The following is an 18,926-nucleotide window of genomic DNA, read 5'->3' as shown; positions in this document are numbered from 1 at the left end:
GATCAGTCTTTAATTTTATTCTCTGTAACAATTGTTCCCCCACCTCACCATCTTGTCCTTTTTAAAGCTCAAAGTGGCCTTGTTTCCTCATATTTTATAAGAAAAGTACCATAGACATCTACAACATTGTCATTATCGACAACAAAACGTTGCATTTATAGAAACTTTCAATTTAATTTTCTGTGTGAAGAGTAATAATAATAGCCAACAATCAGAGTTTGCCACACATTCCATGTATTGTTCTCAGTGGTTCACCTGCATTGTCTACATGAATCTCACAGTAAGCCTAGAGATGAGTACAATCATTAGAGCCATTTTAGGGATGAGTACACCCAGGCACCAAGGACTTGAAACCAGGCAGTTTGGTAGTGGTCACAGTATGAGCCGAAGAGCAATGTGGTCTCAGTTCAAACTCTCTAGACCACATGGCTATTACGTGAGAGAAACGTGGACCCTGAGATTCAGTTCTTCCTGGCTCTGCTCCTGGGCTGGGCGCTGCTGTCTAGGGTAGCCCCCTTATGAGCGCTTAGTAGGGCTCCAGGGCAGGCAAGGGACTCAGTGTCCAGAGACCTGAGAACCAGCTGAGGACCCTCACTTGTCAGCATCCTTTAAAAGGTGCAGCTGGTGCCTGCAATGAATTTCATTCTCTCGAGACCTTCTTTTTTTGGATCTGCGCTATTAGGGCTTATGATGCTATCTTTGAAATGAAAACCAGTCGATCTTCTCTGCACTTCTAATGCAGATGATCTTTTGTATTTCCGTTTTCTGAAAAACTGCCTCAGAGGAAAATTATTGCATTCTTCCAAATGTAAGGCAACATTGAAGGCAAAAAATCAGACATCTAAGTACTTTTGTGTGGGAAATTCATGGGGTTCTATCAAGGATTTTTTTCTTTTTTAAACCCAATAGGTCTTAGGATATTTCTTTGTGTTTCTAAGATCTATTAGATAACATGTTCAACATATCATACAGTGTGTCTAAATACAATGAAGAAAAATATCTATTGTCCTGGAAGCAGGCATTATTAGTTATTTCCTTTATAATATTTCCTGTGTGAACCTGGGTAATACATTTACTTAGATTTCTGGAGTCCAGTTTTTGATATAAAAAGTTTAAAAAACAACAACACGCATTGTAGCTGTCCATCAAATGTCTCAAACTTTTTTCTTTCTTTATTGATTAAGGTATTACATATATGTCCTTATCCCCCCATTGCCTCTCCCACCCCCCAATCATGCCCTCACCCCCATCCCCTGTGTCTCAAACTTTTGAAATAATTGCTAGGAACTCTTAGCAGAACAAAATGATACTGTCATTAAATGATATTTTATTGAGTATTTTCCACATTGTGTTTTTTTAGATTCAAATTTTAAGGAAACAAAATAAATTCTATGTAGAAAAGATGGAATGTACGAGGCCATTTTTGGTGCTGCACCCTAGAGACAGAATCCTTCCAGAACATTCTCCGGTACTGTTTCTATCTGTCAGACTGTGTGTGTGTGTGTGTGTGTGAGGGGGGTTCTGAGAATGTGGGGCGAGCATCACAAGATCCTCATGCCCTGTTTTACTCACGGTAAGACGCCCGGAGAGAAAGGAAGGCGCCTCTCTTTCATTTCACCAGGGACGCCGAGGCTGCCGTGTCCTCACAGCATCACAGTCCTTTTCTCTGAGCACGGACACAGCTTGCGTTTCCATAGAACTTTATTTTTATGGTGTTTGATTTATGCCTGTGTCCCTAACGAGACTGAAGTTCCGTGTGATCAAGAAGGGCCTCTGTGCTCAGCACCATATCCCTGGAGTGTAGTCTGCGGGTTCTTACATGGGCATGGCCCTGCCCCCAGAGGGCGCCGGAGGTGACGGGAGGCTGTGCATTTGGTGGTAGTGGCCAGTGATGCCGATGTCCTGCGCAGTAGGACAGAGCAACGTAACAAAGCATTGCCCCCTGTCCTGCAGTTCTTTCTTAGGTCCTGCCAGACAAAACCCTCTAAGATACATTTTGAAGGACTTCAGTAAATTATACTATTATTATTTATTTTTTTTACAAGAAGTTATGTGAAAGGCCCAGTTATTGAGAGGGAAGTCTAAATGAATAAAGATACGATTTCCAAATTGTTGGATAATGTATGCACTCTGGGAATTCCATCCACTTTATTGCATAATTACTATTTGTACAGCAACCCTGAGCAAGCTGGGGAATGCGATTGGCTTTAATTTGAACTTTACTTGTTGTTATTGACAGTCCATGGCAGGCATTCCAGTGTCCTGCAAAGTGCAAGTCATAGAATCAATCATAAGAAGAAGTCCTTTTAGGTATTTTTGAAGATTTGGCAAGTTTGGTGGGATGTATGGGAATAATTTATTTCCTTACTTGCGGGATTATCAGATTTTTTCTCCATGGGGAGAGTCTGACTTGTCTTGGCATGTTGGTCCCTTCCTTTTATTATATGCAAATAAGTCTGGTCTGTTGCCATTATTTGTTCGTATATTAGTGTCTATCCGATACATCTGCATTTTCACTTTATAATATATTTTGTGTGTAGGGGATGGTATCTGATCTTATTTCTCTTTTATATGTAAATGAATCCCTATTGAGTAAGTGTGGGCATCTGCCCACTTCATTATGGCTTTGTGTGCGCCTGCCTGAGCATTTACATATTGTAATACATATGATTTCCTCTTTATTTTAAATAAATATATTGATTTTTTACAGAGAGAAAGGGAGAGGGACAAAGAGTTAGAAACATCAACCAGCTGCCTCCTTCATGCCCCCCACTGGGGATGTGCCTGTAACCAAGATACATTCCCTTGACCAGAATCGAACCTGGAATCCTTCAGTCCGCAGGCTGACACTCCCTCCACTGAACCAAACCAGTTAGGGAAGATTTTTTCTTTTTAAAAAATATACTTTTAGAGAGATAAGAGAGAATCATTGATGGGCTGCCTCCTGAATGCCTGCCCCCACTGGGGATTGAGCCTGCAACTCAGGCATGTGCCCTGCCCGGGAATCAAACCCTGATCTCCTGTTCATAAGTTGATGCTAAACCAGTGAGCCACACTGGCTGGGCTTAAGCCTATTTTAATACAAAGGTTTTCTACAATTATCATTTTGAAGCAAATAGGATTATTCATTTCTTCAACATCCAAGTTAATCAAGATTTTTTTTTATGAGAAAGATATTGTAATAATCTAGGACGCTAGCTGAAAAAGAAATGCTGAAAAGATCTTATTTGTCAGGTTTTTAAAACATGGTTTAAAATTTAACTTTGATTACAATTTTCGTTTTGTTGAATTTTAGCAGAGTATAACATCAATATTTTATAGCCTTTTGTATGTATATTGAATATGGCAATGTTGTTTTCTCTTTGGCATTAAATTATTCTTAAAATTTCTTTGAAATATCATTTTTCAAAAAGTATATTTTATTGATTCTTTACAGAGAGGAAGAGAGAGGGATAGAGAGCTAGAAACATCGATGAGAGAGAAACATCGACCAGCTGCCTCCTGCACACCCCCTACTGGGGATGTGCCCTCAACCAATGTACATGCCCTTGACTGGAATCGAACCTGGGACCCTTCAGTTTGCAGACCGACGCTCTATCCACTGAGCCAAACCAGTTTCAGCTGAAATATCTTATATACTTTATAAATTATTCTTACTTCAGAACTGGATTCTCAGATATTAAGAAGAATTATTAATTTTTATTTCCATAGTCTTCAGAAACATTTGATTGAGTTTATGACCAATACTAAAATGTATCATAATTTTAAAAAGTGAACTTTATGTAAAGCTATAAAATCTAATGGCTCAGGTGTAATTCCCTTTTTGTTCCTATAAAAATGTAATAATTCAATGTCATTACATAGTAAAGTTTTGAGAAGCAGTGTTTGTTTTGAGTGGTAATTTCAGAAGAGTAACATAAAAGCGCCATTAAGCCAGTACTCCTAGACCGGAGCTCCTTTACAGCTTGTCATCTATATTCCTTGAGTGTTCATAGAGTAAAAATTCAACTTTTTAAGTAGTGAGTAGAATACCATCCAAATATTTGGTTGCCAAGGTGTTGAAAAAATAATAAATCTGAGCATTGATTACTAAATGCAATGGGAACTTCTGTTTTTGGGCCATCAAGGCATTCAGTACATAATCTAATGGCTGCACCTCTGTGCCCTATCACCATCTTGTAAATATCCCCTACATGGCCACGTTTTCATCCTGGAGAGCCGAACTTCCAGGCCCTCTTTGCCTAGTTTTACCCAATGTTCCAGAAATGTAACATCAAGAGACTTAGATCTGTCATGAGTCAACACACCTATTTTAATTTTTTTTTTAAATAAAGGGCATTGTAATAGTTGTTTCCACCTATGCAGAGTAAAACATTTAGTGTCTTTAGGAAATATAGAACTGGTAAGATGGTAATAATGCATAGCCCACCAGAATACCGGCTTTTCCACCAAAAACCAGTTGGAAACAAGTAGAGAGCTGCTGTCTGCCACGCTGCAGCATCATCCAGGGTGACTGTCGCTGTGGGTGTGGACTCTCACGGGGAAAGAATGTCAGGGAATCAGTCTGTTCTTGAGTGCGTGCTGAGAAATACCCGCAGTGGCCGCGTAGAGACAGAGCTGCATTTGTTTACGCGTGGGGTTGTGTATTTGTGAGGGTCTCTCCATTCCCAGAGCCTCAGGGAGCTGCTTTAAATACTTGTGGTGTTCCCGGAGACAGCCCACGCATTTCCTTCCCACGTGACGAGGACACTAGTCAAGATGTTCTGCTCTTCCGTGCGCTGACATCACAAGGGGAGTGCAGTTCGTGGGAAAGGGGGTGTGAAGGAGCCACGAGTGTCTTTCGTAAATTACTCTACTAGATGGTAGCCCAAACTGTTTTCCAGCAGTGGGGGCAGGGAGGGGACTTCCTTTCTCAGTAAGAACAGGAGTAACAAAAATCCTCAATGCCTTTGATGGATAAAAAAATACATTACTAAGAACTTATGAATATATAACTAAAATAATAACTTACATTTAGAATCCAGCCCCCTTTTTATGCTTATGATCTAATGAGATAATGTAGGCCAATTGATTTGCACTCCGCATCTTATATTCAACAAATGTGAGCTTCTATTTAGTGTTGTGAGAGCATTTTATTTTCAGTCATACATTTAATAGTAGTAATAAAAATTGTGGTGGTATTGTAGGGCAGCCCCATTTTCAACCTAAATTACATCAGATCTTTCTTGATTTCTAGATAATGTATTTTCATTGCAATTTAATGCAGTTGGAAGGAGTTGGTTATGAATGCCTGATGTCTCTTTATCAAAAATTAATTACTAATTAAAAAATATTTTTATATTGATTTTTTTTTTACAGAGAGAAAGGGAAAGGGATAGAGAGTTAGAAACCCTGATGAGAGATAAACATCAATCAGTTGCCTCCTGCACACCCTCTACTGGGGATGTGCCCACAACCAAGGTACATGCCCTTAACCGGAATTGAACCTGGGATCCTTGAGTCCACAGGCCGATGCTCAATTCACTGAGCCAAACTAGTCAGGGCAGTCATCACTGACTTTTTATTTACAATCAGTATCGTGCACTCTCTGTGGTTTTCTATAATTCCAAGTGTTACTTTTTAAATGTGTTGGGATGTCCATGGACTCTTCCATTCAGAAGCCACATGACTCTGGGGCCGAATTGCTGACCACTGCTCTGGAGACTGCTGGAATCCCATGGTTCCATCTGCCAGAGTTCCTCCCATTCCTCTTACCTCCTTTTGGGTTGAAGCAGTCTTTCTGATTTCCCCCTGAAGCATCCCTCGCACCAGAGAGAACTGCCGTCCCTGAGATTGCTGTACACTGGACCCTGGCAGTGCTCCTCATTTCTTCCAGGCTGGGTGTTCAGTGGTCAGTTGTTCATTCACTTTACGTTCTGGGCCATGACCGCCCCGGGCTTATTTTAGTACCCACGAGATATCTCAGTTTACATGCAACCAAGTAGGGTTAATGCTCCCGGGTTCTCTCCTTCCTCCTCTTTTCCCAAGACCTCTGAGCGTTTTGGGACATATTCTTTAGGAACACCCTGTCACAGTGCTCCCTAAATACCTACTACACACCGGCACCTGGAAACGCCTTAGCGGGTCTGAGCACCTGACACATCTGTGGGAAATGACACAGGACAGAGATGTTCTCAGGGAGGAGGTATGGTGTAAGGTGTCCAGTCAGGAGGAGTGTGAGGAGTGTCACGGAGAAGAGAGGGAGGCTGTTGGCCAGGGGAAATCACTGCACAAGAAATGGGCCCAAGCCAGCTCTCAGAGGGATGCCAGAATGGGGCTGCTACCAACAGACTTCACCTTCTGGGTGTTTCTGAGGACGAGTCTTTCCTGGCTCTGGTGCCGTCGTCAGCAGGGACCGAGGCGTTGACTCCTTGAACCCCAGAATAGAAAAATGACCTCCGGTTGTCCTATTAAAAAATAGAGCTGAAACCGGTTTGGCTCAGTGGATAGAGCATCAGTCTGCGGACTGAAGGATCCCAGGTTCGATTCCGGTCAGGGGATGTACATTGGTTGCGGGCACATCCGCAGTAAGGGGTGTGCAAGAGGCAGCTGATCGATGATTCTCTCTCATCGACATTTCTAGCTCTCTATTCCTCTCCCTTCCTCTCTGTGGAAAATAAAAATATATTTATAAAAAAAAAAAAAAGAAAACAGAACTTTTTCATAAGCCGTTCAGTGTAACTGTTGACAACGTAGGCTTGCACTTGTCCTTTTTCTATTAGCTGGCAGTCTCACGCCTCTCCCTTTGTTCTCTGCCCCTGTCCTCCCCCCAGGACACGCTGTCTCCTGCTAGCAGGAGGGGATGGAGCTGTTCTGGGCCCTGGCACACACTGTCCTCCCTATTGGCCATTGTTTCCTGGGGAGACTGGCTTCTATTGAGCAGAACTGGCACCGTCTGGCATGTCGGCCTGGATGCCACCTCTCAGGCTGACGAGACGACACTCTGACTGACTAATTAGATTCGTTGTATAACCTGCTGCGTGGCGCGGATGTGAGAGCATTCCGAGTTCACGAGTTGATATGAACTCCATGCTTCACTGGTCTCTTGCAGTGAAGGAAGATGCCAGTGTTGTTGGTGTGACGCCTTTAAAATTCTTGATGAAAATTTCAAACCTGAAAGAAAAGGGAGCTCTCAAAAGAAATACTCTCAAAATGAGTGCAGGCATTTTCTCTTTGTTAATACAGTTTGGGTTTTCATAGGAATCCTTCCATTTGTAAAAATAGTAGCAATATGCATCTCTCTCCATAGACTCTTGCAGATAGATTATAAACAAGGTAGTCAAAGGTATACAATAGATGCACTGTCCCAAGATCTTTGTTATAACAGACCACATTAGGTGCTTTTCATATCCCCTTGTAGCATGAATCACGAGTGGCTTTTCAGCATGTTTTCCTTCATCTTTGGACTGAGAGGAAGGCAGAGGATGTTTTCCTTTTTATAAAAGAAAAAGTGGCCCAAGAGGAAACCGTTGGGTCTCAAAGCGAAATGGAGACACTGGCTGTGCTGCTCCAGGTTGTGGTTGGAGTGCCCTGCCCCCCGGCCTCGGTTCCATCTCTGAGCCCTGTCAGTAGTGCCATGGGGTAGTGATTCCCTCTTCATCAGTGTGTTTCCCTGAGTAACAGTGACATGGAGGCTGCAATGTGCTTTGTGGAGCACAGTTTGCCTGAAGAGCAGCCTTGGCAGGCCCTGGTGAACACGGCAGACTCTGAGGGCAGCTGCTGGACTTGACCTAGACCCCAGCTCTCCACTTTCAGCTGCGTGGCTCTGGGAAAGGCGACCGCTCTGAAAAAAAAAAAAAAAAAAAAAAGTGCCAAGCTAATTGGGATATGGTGGCAAAAGGAGAGAGGACATACCTGCAAAGCACAAAGGAGAGACTGGGCCTGCACCGAGCAACTTCCCGTTGTCTTATTGTTACTTAAGAATTGCGTTTTCCACACTGGGTGTGACTTCGTTTTGCAGCGTCTGGCGGGGACTCATGGTGTTTGCACTGTTCAGAACTGATTCCCCAAGTTCTGCTGGTGTAGCGCATATTTCCCATAACTGGTCTGTATCTGATGAGTGCTTGCTCTTCAGTCTCCTAAATGGATAAAAATCTATGGGCACAGTGAGTGGAACAGGGCACTGCCCACGAGGCGGAAGATCTGGACTGCGGCCAGCGCAGTCGTGTACCTTGGGTCAGCCACGCAACCTCATCCAGCTCAGCTCCCTTTGCCCTCACGAGGAGGCTGGACTGTGCAACTTCCCATCCTCCTCCCCACCCCACTCCATGATGCAAGTAATAGGGCCGTTCCCTTTACCAAAATATTAGGCAAAGCAAGCCCTACTATCCATCTCATTTAGTCAAAGGCTGTTATTAGAAGGATCTAACCTTTATTACAACAGATAGAATTGACAAGTGCCTGCATCGATCTAAGGAATGATATATTCTGAGGCATTTTTTAAAAATGCAAGTTTCCTCATACATCCTAAGGAAAGAGCACTCATCGAATTAAAGCAATAAAGCGGTGCATCATGGAGTCCACCTTGCATGGAACGGGTGGCTTGTCCTCCTGTCCCGTGGAGGGACTCTCCCGCCGTCGGTGTAACCCTGGTCCTCCCACACCGTCCTCACGCCTGGGCATTGCCCTGAGGATGGAGAGCAGAGAGAGGAATTGCTTTCTCCTTGGTCTGTGCACTGTGGGGACACATTCGGGTCCCCCTCTCCCCTCCAGAGTGCTCACTCCCCTGTGTGCACTTGACCATATGAAATGAAATAAAATGAAAGAGAAAACGAATGGGGAGATGTATTTCTCGGGCACAGATGCCACAGGCCGCTGATGATGTCCTGGGGTCCTCGGTTGCTTTTTGCTTTGGTGGACAGACTAAACCTCTGTCAGGTGGGAACGTTGTCCTCAGGATGGAAAAGACAGGGAGTGCTGGCAACTAAGAATTTAGCAAGCCGGGCCAGCATGGCTCAGTGATTGAACGTCGACCAAGGGGTCATCGTTCAATTCCCAGTCGAGGGTACATGCCTATGCCCAAAACCAGTTTAGCTCAGTGGATAGAGCGTTGGCCTGTGGAATGTGGGTCCTGGGTTCAAATACGGTCAAGGGCATGTATCTTGGTTGCGGGCACATCCCCAGTGAGGGGGTGGGCAGGAGGCAGCTGATCAATGTTTCTCTCTCATTAGTGCTTCTAACTATCCCTCTCCCTTCTCTGTAAAAAATCAATTTAAAAAAAAAGAGTACATGCCTGGTTTCAGGCTCGATTCCCAGTGTGGGCCATGCAGGAGGCAGCTGATCGATTATTCTCTCTCATCATTGATGTATCTCCGCCTGTTTGTAGGGCCAGGGAGACCTGCTGAAGAGCGCGAAGAACGAAGCCCTGGAAAACATGAAGCAGATCCAGCTGGCGTGCTTGTCTTGCGGACTCAGCAAGGCGCCTGGCGGTGCAGCCGAGGCCAAGAGCAAGCGCAGCCTAGAAGCCATCGAGGAGAAGGAAGGCGGCGAGGAGAATGGGAAGCTGCGGCCCTGAGCCGGTCCACGAGGGCACCGTCCTTTGTGTCAGACTGTTTGTTCCTTCTGGTTTTCTTTCCCGAAGCTTTTTAGACTTTCACAAAAAGATGCATCTTTGAGATGTTGGACATAACAGGTATTTTCACAATGTCAGTATTTTAATGTAGTTAATTTATCTAAGTTAAACTGCTTAGTCGTAGTGTTTTAAATTCTGAGATGTGTGAGCTCACCCATGTATGGATGTGTGTGTGTGTGTGTGTGCGCGCGCGCGTGCACATGTGTGTCTTTCAGAGAGAGAGACAGAAAGAGACAGAGATACAGAGAGAGGTTGAGATCCTGTTAAAATCCATGCTGTATTGCATTATTCATTTAGTAAGTTATTAATGTATCATTTTAGGAAGCATTTGTTAACTTAAAATTCTAAAGAGCACTCACTAGGACCTATTGCTGTGTTTACCTTTGCTTCTTGACCTTTGCCATTTAATTCAGAGATGTTGACATTGCTTATATTAAAGGAAGCCAAATTTGCCAATGCACAGGTATTTTGATAGATTACACACAGACTAGCAAAATTCCTAACAATCATAGTAGAAATAAAAATGAACGAAAGATAAATGATTAAAATTTCTGAAAAGATCAGAAAAGTAATTTCTTCAGTTAGTGAACTCTAAAATATTTATTAAATAAGATCAATTTTTAGAAAGTTGTATGTAGTTATGTACTAAACAGATAGGATTTCTGTGGAAAAACTGATCATTAGTGAATTTATACCCAGTTATGTGGTACTCTGAAGCACAGTAAGAGCTCTTTTGTAATTAGAATTTTAATGTGACAATAATATTTAGTTACATTTCAAGTTTGAGATTTGTAGGAAGGTCTCATTCTTCCAAACTGGGAGCCTAGCATTCATTTCTATAGCACACACGGGCAGCTAGTGGGTCTGGGGGGTCTTGGCTTTGATAGCATTTGACTTAGGGTACTAAATTGAAGCTTAGTGATATTGTTCAAACAATATGTCATCACGTTGAGCTGGTATAAGTTCTGTGGGTCAGATAACACCTTCCTAGTGATTTAAGAACTAATTGATTACAAAATGTTTATGACATGATTTTAACACATGCAGAAAAACACGAAAAGAAGCAAATGACTGATTAGGGTACATTTATAATGGCATCTGGATCATTTTTTCCCCCTAATATTTTCATAACGTTCTTGAGTGTGATATGTTTGTTACCTCCAACAGAACTAAATGTTCTATGCTTATGAAAATATATTTATTTAAAACATTGCTTTTATTTTGAAAAGCTTCTTAATTGATTTGATTAACAAATATGCTAATTTGGGAGAACCTGGGGAAGATAATTATTGAAATTTTGCAAATATAAACATTTTCTTTAGCTACTGTGTTATTTCTGACTTCTTAACACTATTATGTCCATGTTGCACATTACTGAAAGAGTAAAGATCTGAAACAACACTTTCCCCTTTTCTTGTGTGAGTTAATTGAATAAAGAATGATGATTAAATTGGGTTATTATGTAAAAAAAAACATGTTAAAGGGTATGCTCTGTCCCGTGGACCAGATATGATGAAATTTCCCCGTGGATTTACCCAGGTTCTTGGGGAGGTTTGTGAGGGCTCATTTTGGTAGGTTTCCACATGGTACTGAAATAGCCTGGGTGTGGTAAATTTTTATTTTTGTGTTATTTATTTCTGAGAGGCACTTAATAAGAATTTTAGCCCTGTGCTTGTCACATGCTCTGCTCATGCCTTTTGACGCTTGTTTCTGTTTTTATCCCTTTAACTTCCGGCTGGTGCTGAGAGGGCTCTGCCTGCCTACGCTCATGAAGGTAGTTCTATTCCGCACTAGTAGCTTTGTTGGTTTAGGGCCGTGGTCGGCAAACTTCGGCTCTTTGGACCCTTGAGTGTGGCTTTTCCACAAAATACCACGGCCTGGGCAAGTCTACTTTGAAGAAGTGGCGATAGAAGAAGTTTAAGTTTAAAAAAATTTGGCTCTCAGAAGAAATTTCAGTCGTTGTACTGTGGATATTTGGCTCTGTTGACTAATGAGTTTGCCCACCACTGACTTAGGGTAAATAGAAAATATAATAGGTGGTTTTGTTTAATCTGTTTTGTGACAGGTTTCATAACCCTCATTTGTCTGCTGGGCAAACAAGGCATGTCTCTGTATGGGGGTCCCAGAAGTTACGCTCACTGTCCTTCAGTTCGGTAACTTCATTCCTCCACAGTTATTTTAGCAGCATCTTGCCTGAAAGATAAAGGGAGAGTAAGTCATCCAAAATATGTTTAAGTCGGAGTTGCTTAAGCTTAAACTCAAGAAGTTCCAAGGATACACTGAGGGGGGTTTATTCCCTCAAGTTTTTGTCCTGGTGAACGTGGTACTGATATCCTGGTGTGTCATTAGGCATAAAAGGACTTCTGAATTCTTTCAAGTTTTCTAAATTCTTTAAAATTTCCCAGGCCCTTATGGGAATATACATAGGAATATATTGGGATATGTATGTATGAATATATATTTGTTGATAGATTTGTGTCTGCATTTGTCCATTTTCAAATAAGCCACATAAATATTGTCCTCTCTTCTGTACGATCTCTTTATAAATAACGCATATATATTTAGGGTTTAGGATTGCTAAAACAAACATACTAACAGCTCCTGGCACATTGCTTAATAGTCCTTTTTATCTGTCTTTTGTTTATGCAACCATAGATATTAGCATTTCTCAACAAAGAATGCACAGTTGCTTGATGGGCCAAACAAACCACTGAGGCAGGGGAGGATCCCAGCAGCTTTTACAAGAACATTTTACAGCTTCTTATCTCTGCAGAAAGCAGTGAAGCACAGCCGAATGGAGATGCCAATCAAACAAAACCTCAGGGTCACGGTAACTGCTCCGTGAGTAGAGGCTTTGCTGGGTAGCTGATACTAATGTCACAGGTTTTTAAAGTTCTCTTCATCTGTTTCACGTGGAAGAGCACATACAGAGTGAGGAATTGGACTGTGCGAGCCAGAGCGATCAGATTGCAGATGTTCTGCACAGTGCTCGTCATCAGTACAGCCATCCCCGGGACTCCAGGGAGGCTGATGTCTTTTCTCCTCACACAGCACAGGGCTGCCAGGCACGTGGGCCCAGGAAGGTGTGAAGTCCCAGCACTTTGCTGAGAAGGCCTGGTTGACGATTGGATTCCCACTATTCTGGCCTCCTCGCCATACTTGGGTCTGGCTTCCATTACGGAGCCTATGAAAGGCCTTTCCTCCTCTTGCCAGAGCAGCAGGTGGGCGGGTGGACAGGATCAGGTGTGCAAGACAGCCTCCCTTTCCACATTTCTCCTCTCCCTTCACGGCAATCTTCCTGCTGCTCCCTCCACCCCCTGGGATGTTTCTTAGGATCTGCCTACTGACTCCCTTCTGTGCTCCCGTTTTCATTAGCCTTGCAAGCAGAAATACCAGGCTTTCTGGAGAGAATGTTAAAATCTCAGTGAGGCCTCCACACAAAATAAGGCAGGTAACACTCCGAGTTTGCTCCTGCACCAGAACAAGTCCACTCTCCCTTGTAGCTTCTCCTTTTGACCTTGACTCCAATGAACCATCCCCACCTCTAACTGGTTGGTTCTCCCATTTGCTCCCAGAAGCGTGTCTCTGGGCCTGTTCTCTGGGCCAGATGTTCCAACAGACCCCTCCACTGTGCAGACCCCTCCACTGCACAGACAAAGGGCTTTCACTCTCAGGCTGTGTATTTTAAGAGTCACCAAGAGGGTTTTTTTTGTTGTTGAAATATCACCATGAATTTCTTTACTATTAATTAATTCCTCTGTGCTATCAGAGGAGAAATTTAACCTCATTCAAAAAGATCCTCTCTAATAAAAGAGAAACATGCAAATTGACCATACCTTTGCTACACCCACAAGCCACACCCATCAGCCAATCAGGGCGAGTATGCAAATCAACCCAACCAAGATGGTGGTTAATTTGCATATCCAGGCCAGAGTGAAGACTGAAGATGGTATAGAAAGAAGCCAAGTGCTGCAGAAGGGAGAGAAGCTGCGGAGAAGCAAGCAAGTGTGGTGGGGCAGAAGGGAGGGAAGCAGATGGGGCAGTGGAGACCACAGCAGGAATTCCTATTGCAGGAATCTTCCTGCAAGGGGCATCTAGTCAAATTTCAAGAAAATAAGCCTAATCTATATAGGGTATTGTTTTCACAGCTCTGAATTAAACAGTTTAATTCAGAATTCTGTTCAAAAATATTAATTGAACATTTATTACATGCTAGGTACATTTATTAAACACATTATTGAACACCTGTACTATACTACTAGGTACTGTATTTCATTGCTTTATGGCACCATTGATTATTAGATGCAGCCTTATTTTATGTATAGGATGTGCCTTTTAGTTTATATATTATTATTGAACTGATAAGCTTTTTTAAAGTTTTTTTTTTAAAGCTTATCAGTTCAATAATAATATATAAACTAAAAGCCACATCCTGCTTAAAAAGAAAAAAAAATGGGTAAAGATGTCTGAAGGAGCTTATAGTCAAATGAAGGCAGCAGAGATATTAGTAAATAAAGTTATAATACAATTTGATAATGCACCCATGAAAGATAAGCAAGTTACACAGTAACACAGAGGAGGGAGGGGTGGGATCTGGGGTACACATAAGGAGTGGGCACTCTGGGTGTGTCAGGGAAATTTTCATAAAAAAGCCTATGGGGCCTCCAAGGGGAAGAGATTTCTAGGTAAAAACTGAGAAAACAAATATTTCCAGCAAAGCTGTCAATGATGAGAGAGTTCGGTGAGGTCTAAGGTGATATAGCTGAGTGCTGGAATGAATGTGCGTGGGAGGAAAAGTGAGGAGGGGGTGCGGCCCCATTGCCTAGCAAAATGGTCTGCATGTATTTGATGGAAAGCCACCCGAAGCCCAAGCAGAGTGAGTCATGAGCTGGTTATTGGAGACTTTAATTCATGGATATAATAGTGATCCATCAGGCAAGTACCATATAGCAGACCTTGGAGGAGGTCTGGAAATTCAGGGGCTGGCAAGTCAGAGTTGTCCCACGTCCAGTGTACAGTCAGGGGAGAAGATAGGTGATTGAATGCAGCAATCATTATTTTCTTGACACAGAATATGACACAGAAACAAAGGGGCAAGTAGTGCAGGGAGCACAGGCTTTGACCAGGTGTCCTGGGTCCGCAGCCAGCCGCTTCTGCTGAATGGAAAGTTGAGGGTAAGAATGTAAATAATGTATACGCCTTTTGAGGGTAAGAATGTAAATAATGTATACACCTATTAAACTGGAAGCCTGCCTGGCATGTGATAGGCACTTAATAAAAGTGAATTCTTGTAAGTGCCATGATGGAGTTTCCCAAACTAGTGTTTCCCAAACTAGTCCAGAGGGCAACACCCCACGAAAAAGGAAGCCTAGGTGGAGACCTGATAATGGGACCAAGTGAGTGGGGGTGGGACATATATGTTATACACACATGTATGTTACACATGTTACATGTGTGAAATGTGTAATGTATATGAATTTTATTACATATCTATGTTGTCCCCCCATTTCTCACACTTCCTGGTGGTTCACTTCTCTTCCCTGGGATCAACAATTAAACTGTCACACAGAAGACTTGTCTCAACCCACAATAAGCTAGTTGATGTGAGGAATGGCTCCCGAAAGCCCTTAGGATGGCTTCTGGAACAACCACTAATCAAATAGCACCAAGGACCTGTTGCTGGTGGCACGCACATACTCTCACACACACCTGGGGTAGCTCAGGCCCAGGCACAGGGAGAAGCGGAGTGATTGCTGTACACCTCAATGGCATGGAGTTGTTGGTGATTTACAGGATGAGGCCCAGCTGTGGAGCTCCTCAAGTAGGAAAACAGCGTGCTCAGTTCCAGGCCCACCCCGCGTGAGCCAGGAAAGCCGAGCTCCTGCAGGCTGCCTGGCACCTGTCTTCCCAGGGCCCGGAGCACGGGAACATCCCGCCTGGTCGGAGCTGCAGGGACTGAGGCGCAGGTGCGGCAGGGTTCCCGTGCAAAGCAGGCCCCGCTGAGGAGGTGTGGGGCGGGAACATTTGGATGGATGAATCCAGAAAACCTTGGCTCTCTGAGTCTCTGAACCCCGAACCCCAAACTCCGAACCCCGGGAGGGTGGAGGGAAGCCCCTCCACCCTCCCGGGGTTCGGAGTTTGGGGCTTGCCCTGGAGCCCCTCCCAGGCCTGCGCTGAGGAGGCGCCTGGAGGAAGACCTCGTCCCTGGAGATGCACCATCACCCTCAGTCCTACAGAAACTCGTAAGTACCTTCGCCCCAGATTGACCTTGGGATCACAGCTCACTCACTGAGATGCTGGCTGGGGTGGGGAAAGCACTGGGTGGAGGGGACAGAGCATAAGGCCCAACGGGAGGGGGTACATTTCCCCTGGAGAATTCTGGAACTCGAGTTTCTGGGAAGGGCAAGGACAAGGAGCTGATCATCATAGGCCATGGGTCCTCAAACTTTTTAAAGTGGGGGCCAGATCACGGTCCCTCAGAGAGCTGGAGGGCCGGACTATATGAACTACTAATTCCTACTGTAACACCTCGGCTGCGCTCACTGCCCAAAAAACCTGGCGGGCCGAATCAGACTCCTCTGCGGGCCGCATGTGGCCCGAGGGCCGTAGTTTGAAGACCCCTGTAGGCCATGGGATCGCTCCTTGAAGCTTGAATACACTGGTCCACAGATTACAGAAGGTGGAAATGCCGAGGCGTGAAGGGCAGGAGTCTCAGGGAGCCCTTCTTTCTCTGAGTTCCACAAAAGCAGCTCTGCCCAGCTGCTGTGACCCTGTCGTCCGTACAGAGTGTCACCTGATGTGAGGCCGCCGTCGCCCCGGGGACGTGGGGAGCACTAGGTTGGCTGCTCTCCAAGGCCTTTCCCAGCTCCAGCTTGCCATGGCACCGGGCGCTCAAGCTCTGAGTCTGCCTGCCAAGGTCAAACACAGGCCTCACCTTTCTGGGCTTCAAGGCCCAGGGCAGGATAATGCACGTTCCTTAGCATTAAATGAACATGTGAAAAGGAAGTAAAAATAGTATCTACCTAATAGAATCATTGTCCTAAATGAGGACACATGATAATTACAGCACAACATCCACCACATCACAAATGTTCCACACTTACTATAGAAATACTAGAGGCACAGCATTCGTGTAAGAGTAGGCCTGCCTTCCCCTGGCTGCCGGCACTGGCTTCCCTCTGACACCCGGGATCCGGGCTTCCCTCACAGAAGGAAGTCCAGTCTAATTAGCATAGTATGCTTTTATTATAATAGATAGGACTGTCCAAGAATAAGTTACTTTAGCCAGATTAGATCCAGCATAGATAGGTGATGCTGTTATGGCCATACATATTTAAATAATCTTTAAACAATACAGGATTTTTTTAATATCAAATAGTTAATGTCCACATTCTAAGAAGTGCCTTGTAGAACAACAATATATTAAGACTTGTCGTCTTTATAGGTGCCAAGTGGTTGAAGATTGACAGTTTTGTTTTCTACACATGTAAAGAGTAACAATGTTCAGAAAAGGCTGGGGGGTTGGTGGTGGTGGTGGTGGTGGTGGTGGTGGTGGCAGTGATGTCTACTCTGTGAAGAACAGATACATATTGGTGATTTTTTTCTTGCACAGTGTCCAACTTTGACCTTGACTTCCGAACCTGGGCTCCATGATAGAAACTAGAAACGGCAAGTCAGAATGGCTTCCTGGTTTGGTTTCTGTTGCAATAGAACCATTTCTGGGTTTCTATGATGCCTATGAAACCCAGACTGTGACAGAGTGCTCATGCAATAGGCCGGGGAGTCACTGTTCTCAGACCCATGGGCCCTGTGAGCATGTGAACAGCAGAGATTAGTATTAGTTGTCTTGGGGTAGAATTAGAGACATGAAAACGAGAAGTTTGCTGGTATCTTCAGTGAGGATTTTATTTGACATTATACATTAGGATTTAATGATATTTAACATTTAGATGATCTGTTGCTGTTTTCTCTCTCTCTTTACATTTTGTGCACCTGCTAAAAATAACATTGTTCCTTTAGCAATCTTGCCATGCTTGAGCCATCTAATCGAGTATTTCTATTGTGCTTTCATCTTGGCTGTGTCCTTCCCCAGAGTTTCACCTGGTGACCCCATGGGCAGGAGGCTGGAGTCTGAAAGTCTTCCTTCGCACTTAGCTCATGTGGTCCCAGGAAATGTCACAGAATCTTTGGATTCATTCCCACGGCAACAGGCAACTCCGCCACAAAGGACCCTGCTAGCTTTTCTCTCTAAGAAGCTCTGCTCTATCTTCGAGATCCAAAGCTATTTTCATTATTAATTCTAACACACTGCGGTGCACGGTGACTACAAAGAGGCCTCACACCTTCCATTCACCTGGAATGGGAAGGCAATCGCTGCCTGCTCACGAAGGAGGCGAAATGAGAGTCAGGCGGAAGGCTTCTCGGTGCTGTGGGATTGTTTGCGTGGCTGGGAGGACCCAAAAGGAGTGGTGTGTCTCAGTGGACAGAGCGTCAGTCTGTGGATTGAAGGGTCCTGGATTTGATTTCCGTCAAGGGCACATGGCCTGGGGTTGTGAGCTCCATCTCCAGAAGGGGGTGTGCAGGAGGCAGCCGATAGATGATTCTCTCTCATCATTGATGTTTCTATCTCTCTCTCCCTCTCCCTTCCTCTCTGCAAAAAAAAAAAAAAAAAAGGAGTGGATGGGGACGAACAGGAAATAACGAATTAGGCACTGCTAACTGGAACAGACACACACACAGACATCACAACACAACAGAGCAACACCGGGCATAACCACAGCTACTCGGCATCTTCAATGCCGGCATGCAGAGGTTCTTTTCAGCCCCGCCGACTGTGGAATCAGTAATGGAGATGAAAGCCATAATCAGCGGTGTCTTTTCCACCGCGTGTCTGTGCTGGTAGGACTATTAGTAAGGGCCACTGTTTGGGGTATGACTGTTTTTCTGTGCCTGGAACCTCATTATTTTATCACATTTTCCATGAAGTGACAGGAAAGCAAATTATTGAATTACTGGCTGAAATCTATGAAAAGATTCCATTTCATGCCTTGTGAAATGGAAACAAATCTGCAAGGCGGCCTGAAGGAAAGGCTTGTAAAACAAAACAAAGCAAAAAACCCAATGCCGCTCCCACCTCCACAGGCTAGTCCAGGGTGGGACTCATTTAAAAAAAGAATCCCCAGGTGATTTCAATGTGAGACCAAGATTGATTAGCTTAATCCCCTTAGAGATGATCACCATTTCATTTGATAAAGAAACTAGAGGCCCAGTGCACAAAATTGACACTTGGAGACACTAGTCATCCCTCAGCGAGAAC

At 44.1% G+C, this 18,926-nt stretch overlaps 1 protein-coding gene across 1 annotated transcript in view; it reads left to right on the top strand.

Annotated features, from left to right (window-relative positions):
• Nucleotides 1-11,011, top strand: part of PLCL1 (phospholipase C like 1 (inactive)) — a 228,266-nt gene extending 217,255 nt beyond the window's left edge. Inside the window, exon 6 of the mRNA XM_036421659.2 lies at nucleotides 9,365-11,011. Coding sequence (XP_036277552.1) covers nucleotides 9,365-9,553 — 189 coding nt within the window. The 3' untranslated portion in view covers nucleotides 9,554-11,011. The remainder of the gene's footprint in view (nucleotides 1-9,364) is intronic.
• Nucleotides 11,012-18,926: the final 7,915 nt, after the last annotated feature.

Source organism: Pipistrellus kuhlii, unplaced genomic scaffold (assembly GCF_014108245.1).
Source record: "Pipistrellus kuhlii isolate mPipKuh1 unplaced genomic scaffold, mPipKuh1.p scaffold_m20_p_7, whole genome shotgun sequence".
NCBI classification, from domain to species: Eukaryota; Metazoa; Chordata; class Mammalia; order Chiroptera; family Vespertilionidae; genus Pipistrellus; species Pipistrellus kuhlii.
This window is presented reverse-complemented; position numbering and strand designations above follow the sequence as displayed.